General features: G+C 36.8%; 1 protein-coding gene across 21 annotated transcripts in view; it reads right to left on the bottom strand.

Moving 5' to 3' along the window:
- Window positions 1-495: 495 nt before the first annotated feature.
- The window catches only part of NRXN1 (neurexin 1), a 730,978-nt gene continuing 725,473 nt past the window's right edge, over window positions 496-6,000 (bottom strand). For all 21 annotated transcript variants that reach the window (XM_052805915.1, XM_052805916.1, XM_052805935.1 and 18 more), the window contains one exon: window positions 496-3,863. In XM_052805915.1, coding sequence (XP_052661875.1) covers window positions 3,556-3,863 — 308 coding nt within the window. In that variant the 3' untranslated portion in view covers window positions 496-3,555. The remainder of the gene's footprint in view (window positions 3,864-6,000) is intronic.

The following is a 6,000-nucleotide window of genomic DNA, read 5'->3' as shown; positions in this document are numbered from 1 at the left end:
TTGTAATTATTATCTAGGAATGTTTTTAAGGACCTGAAATACATTCATTTTTCCATCAATTTTTAAACCATCTTCTAGGCAAGAGAAAAATTTTCAGTTTTAACTTTTCATCTCATTACCTTACCTTCTGCCATCTTCTTTCCACCAGAAAAAATAAAAAAGTGGCGGAAAAGGAAGGGAATTCTTTTTTCATTCATAGGGGGAGGGGAACATCAAATTTTAATTTCTTGATAAAAAAAAAAAGGCTACAAAATTTCAAATTAAGTAATTCTGTGGAAAACCAAACAATGCATTAATGTAATTCATACTTTTGTAACTGGGCCAGTTGAACAGGAGACTTGTAGAAGGTTTTTACTTAAGTGTACAAAGAGCTCTGAGGTCACTTTTTCCTGACATGAATGTCTGTAACTTCATACCAATTTACCATTTTTTTTTCACTGCTTTAAGATGAACAGGTACTCCAGAGCCAAGAGCAAGAGAAGAAACAAGCCAGCATTTGTATTAAGAAACATTTTTATTAACAAAACAGTAAATTCCACTTGCTTAGCATTTCCAATAATGAATAAATTGGCCTTGCAACAAATAAAAAAATCGTAAATATCTATCACAGAAAGCACTATAAGGTTAGGGGCATTGGGCCTCTCTTCGATGTCTTAGGGTTGAAAGTTTCACATGTTATTTAGTGTTTGTTAAAAAAAGGCAACACAATACAGTCATAGAAATGAAGCCATCTCAGTCAAACAAATTAGGTTATTATAGAGAAAGGATCCAATTTTATGTTAGGTAGTTGGTTTATGTCTGTTTGTTTGTTTGTTGTTGCTGCTGTTTTTAAACAAAAAGGAATTTTAAATCCACTTGCTGGCACTTCTGATACATCCATATTTGTTTTTTGTTAAATTATGAAATTAAAGAGGAAAAAGGAGAACCTTCAGAAACAGTGTTAAAATCATGTTTGTTTATTCTAGTAGTAGATCTTTTTTTCCTTGATGTATGGATTTAGTTAAAGATTAATCTACCAAACTGCCTGGAAGTTGACCTGACCATGCTATTTCATTAATGCAATCAATAGCAAGCAGAAAAGACCATTTCATCTTGCCCAAACCATATTCCGTCATGTCCAGTCTCTTGTCATCAGATTATTCTTGTTCTTCTACGTATCTTCAAGCACTGAAATCTGAACACCACCTGGCTTTCAACTTCTTCTTTCCCCCCTCCAGCTGAAGTCTTTTGCTTCCAGCAATGACCTCCAGTATACCTGACCCTACCGTTCCCTGAGTACAGCTGTCTTGTAAAGGTGGGAGAAATTACGAATGCCACAGGTGAACAACAATCTTAAGAAAGGAATATCAGATGGATTTTGTGAACCTGTTCTCATTTTTGTGTAAATGCTAATGAAAATAAAAAATTGTTTTACAAATGCAACATGACACACCTCGATGTGGTTGGCAACCTTAAAGAGAGGTGTTTTCATGTCAGCTACATGTATTTTCAAAGTGCTCTGACTCCCAGATAGATAGCTGTACCAGTTTCCAGCCTTTTTCATCAGCTACAGTGAATAACACACAGCAAAATGTTTTGTGCCTGCTGTTTAAAGCTAATTTTAAATTCCTCCTTCCTGTCTGTAAAGTGTGAACATCTATATCCCTCCCAGGAGGCCTTCCAATGATTTGGTTGATTTCTGTTGAACTACCCTCTTTCTGTCTAATGTATTCCCTTTGAACTTCCATGTAAATAAAATGTTATGCTATGATTTATTGCTGTGAACCTAATGAAATAATACTAGAAAAAAAATCTCAACATGTAAATTACAGCATTATATTTAATACGCTTAACTAAACTGCATTAATGTTTTATATATGCAAGAAAAGCTATGTGTTACTTTAAAACATGATGAACTTATATTTGTCTGGTTGTGATGTCTTGCAATACTACACAATCAACTTAGCTAAAAATACTTTTTCATATGTCAAAATGCCCATTGAAAAATACTATTGTGCACCTCAAGATTATTTCCTTTTTGGAGAAAGGGGTAAATTCTGCAGTAGAATCAGCCTGGATAATTAAAATGGGTCTTTTGGGATCTTTTACCACCCAATGCTGTAGTAGCTGTCGTTCATATAACTGAATGCCAGATAAACACTATATGATACTTCCTAAGATTCTCAAGAAACTCATCATTCTCATAATTTCTTAAGAACAAGGTTTCTGTAAGGCAAACCATGCTCTCCAATAGTGAAGCTTTGACTGGAAGCCAAAAGCCAGTTTAAGTCACTAAATATTTAGCTAATTAATGAATGTATATTTCTAGGAAAATTGGCCATTCTGATCAACATCATTGATGCATATCAGGAGCAAGAGATGGGGATAGGAGGGAGAAGACAAATTACAGTAGAGATATATTTTTGCTTTCTAGTCCACTTCTTTCATACAAACTACTGAAACTTAATTGCAACAGAATAGAGGCTGTACAGGTAAGAAAAAAATTAGCTGACTCTTATATACATTCATACACATCCCCCTTAGTATAACCACTACACTGTAAATTAAAAAAAAAAAAAAAAAAAAAAAAGGGGAAGAAGTCTGGGACAATTTATAATGGCTGCAAAAAAACTGAAGTATGTCTGTTGCTCCAGATGTCATAAAACTCTCTATACCTAGCAACACTTATAACATTGAGTTTACCAAAAATGGCTGAAGAGCAGATATAGTTTGCATTTTCTATACAACAGGCTATAAAACATCACTTATCACAGTCCAGAAAGCACATATAGATGTGTTTTTATATAAACATATGTAATAACATATTAAGCGTGCATGAAAATTTCCCAATGATTGCATCTATGCCCTCTTGTTTGTTTTTTTCTTTTTTTTTTTTTTGTGGAAATGTGCCTTATATTCCAGATTTTTGTTTTTGTTTTTGAAAATAAGGCCTCCGTACTATTTTCCTCACAACCAGAAAGGGGCTTTTTGAAAGTATTTCTACGTAAGTCTTCAGAAAAGCCAGCACTTTGTTTCAAATGCAAGTTTCCAATCACTGCTTCACTGCACCAGACGGCAAACTCTTTATGTTTGCTTGTTGAGTCACCATATATAATGACAGTCTTCTCTGACAATAAGACTAACTTACTTCTCAAGAAAGCGCTAGCACTTTGGCTAAATCCAGAATCATAGGTAGCTTCTTTTTTCTTTTTTTTTCCTGTTTTGTTTTTTTAATTTGTTTTGTTTCATATTGTGCCTTGATGTTGTAGTAATACTCCTTGCTTTATGAATGCGTGGTGTCATCATTGTCTTTCAGAAATGTTCCAGCAACATAAAGACAGGCAGAGTAAATGAAAACACTGTGGATGTTAGGGAATTTATCAGCTCCTGTTTCTGAAAAACAAGAGCATGAAATGCTTGTTTTTAAAAACAGTCTTTCCTTTCTGATTGCATTCCCTGTCTTTTTGTTTGTTTGTTTTTGAATGTGCTTCATAAAAAGTAAAGTAAATAAGTTTGTATTATGTCTCAGATAAAATGAAGACTATTTCTATACAAGCGTTCTTTTAGATGTTGAGATCAGACATAGTACTCCTTATCCTTATTTTTCTTGTTTTTGTTGGAACTTTTAGCGCTGTTGGGCTGTTTTTCCTTGATCACAGCCCCATTGGATTGTGCTGAGTTACTGATGTAGTTTCGACTCTCATCTACGTGATACGATCCTTCGTCTCGATTCCTGTACTTGTACATAGCATACAGGAGAATGAGGATACACAGCGCCGCTGCTGCCACGATCCCAACTACCATGCCTGTTGTGCTGCTGGATTCACGAATCACCTCGGACGAGCCAGGGTACTCCCTTCCTCCTCCTGCCCTGGTAGGATTTGCTGTAGGTAGATAATGAAATAAGGGAGAGGTTATTATTGAGTTTGCACATTGAGGAGTTAGTCATATCTACCTGCTACGAACATGCATCTTTCTAATTGCACTCACTAGGTCAGGACTGCCTACCAATGTACCCTACTCTACTGGTCCGAAAACACGTAGGTTTGCACCCCATTCCATTTTCATGTCTGTCAGCACAAGTAAACAGGCTTTTAAACAAGGAAAAGGACAGCAAGGAAAAATCTCATTTTAGCCTTCAAAAGTATAGTTTCTCCAAATGCTGTTATTAAGCAAAGAATGCCTAAATAATCTGAAATAACAGGCGTGCCACAATTTAAATGCCAGAACACGAACATCTGGGAGGAAAGGATCTCCTTCTTCCACTCCCTCCCTTTCTTTCTCTCCTTCTGTAAAGAACAAAAAGCGATACTATAGTACTTACTGAGAACACATGTGATGATCAGAAGTGCCAGTGATGATAAGACAGACTACCAAACAGGATGGGGGGAAAAAAACCCAAACCTCATTCTAATAATAAATGACAACAGCCAATAAGTTGGCTACAAATAAGGTATCATCAGCTCTCCTTTAGACTTCCCCCAGCAAGCTTCTCAATTTCTCCTCTCCTCCTAATATTTTTCCTTTTTTTCCTGAATTAATTATATTTACTTTTATTACTTTGAGAGCGCTATCCAACCCTACCTTCTCTTTTCTAATTCACAGAGTCCTCCTTGAATACGGCTACACGTTAGAGCACTTTTTCACTCAACTTCTCCCATTCCCTCTTTTTGTCATTGATGCCAATACCAGACATTCCTTCAAGCAATGCTTTATGCTCACAAAAAACCTCTCCAATTGCACAGACCAAGGGCTCAGCCTTCTAAGAACCCACCTCTCAGGCCAGACTCTGGTCTTCTCAGTTGTGATATGAACTGAACTGACCTATGTCTTCAGACAGTAAAGTCTTCTTGATAGGAACTATTGTGTTGTCTGGCACATTTTGTCCCCTTGCACAGCCATGTGGAATGAAAGCCTAATTCCAGGAGGAATTTCTAGGATAAACGCTCACAGCACACACAATGCTTATACATTTCCCATTATCTCCTTTCTTTATTGCATTTTGCAGAAGGAGGAGAGGCAGATCTTTGTATAGAATCCCTTTAAGTGGCAATAGCTGAAATAGATCTTCTTCTGTAACTTAGCAAGCGTCATGGACAAAAATGAAGTGACCTGGGTCTATGCAATATTCCTGTGATTATACCAGCATTTCCAAACTCCTGAGAGGCTGCGTACCCTCAGCACTGCCAACCTTGGCTGAGCTCAGGAGCAAGAAACAAGCAGTGAGTGAACCAGGGTTTCCCACTGAGCAGTGCAGAACACTCTCATTAAGCATCCAGGCTGGTTTATAGAAACCACATTTTAAATCATTATGCATGGCTAAAAATTCAGTCAGTAAAATAGAAATGTTAACCAGGAGTATTATTAAACACTAGTTTTACAACACATTCATAATGTTAGCTTTATCAGGCCTTGCCTACGACTAGCATTTTACTGAATTGTATTAGAGGAGTGTCTTGCTCAAGGTGCATGAAAGGACATTATGCCCCATAGTAATTTTTTTTGCACTGTAAAGACATAATAGGAAGATGATGATTTTAAGGATGGTACAGTAAAGGTAATGCCACTCAAACTGTCAACACTGGTCAAAAAATTGCAACAAGTTTGGACAACCAGAATTAAAAGCAGCCACCCACTACAGACATCTACAATTGGCCTATGAATAATAAAATACAGCAAAAAAGCCACAACTCCCCCAAAGAACTAAGTTCCCTCCCTGCCTTGGTATTATTCATCATTTATTTATTGGTGATTTGTGTTCTTACTGTTGAAACACCACTTCCTGGCAGTTATCCCACATAAGTTTAAAGAAGGTGACATTTTATTTGGCTGAAAGAACAGAGGCACCACAGTAAGACTCAAGAAAACTGTCATTCGTGTCAAATAGTATCTTAACTCCCCCCCCCCCCCCCCCCCCCGCCCCTAAAGTTCTTAGTTGTTACAAGTTGGTACAATCAGTATTTTCTATGACTACACAAGAGATCTTGGAAGTTTCGCTTCAGAAGGCTCTGAGATTTCTTC

The sequence above is a fragment of the Harpia harpyja genome, chromosome 13 (assembly GCF_026419915.1).
Source record: "Harpia harpyja isolate bHarHar1 chromosome 13, bHarHar1 primary haplotype, whole genome shotgun sequence".
Classification (NCBI taxonomy): Eukaryota; Metazoa; Chordata; class Aves; order Accipitriformes; family Accipitridae; genus Harpia; species Harpia harpyja.
Note: the sequence above shows the minus strand (reverse complement) of the source record. Positions and strands in the feature narration are given on the sequence as shown.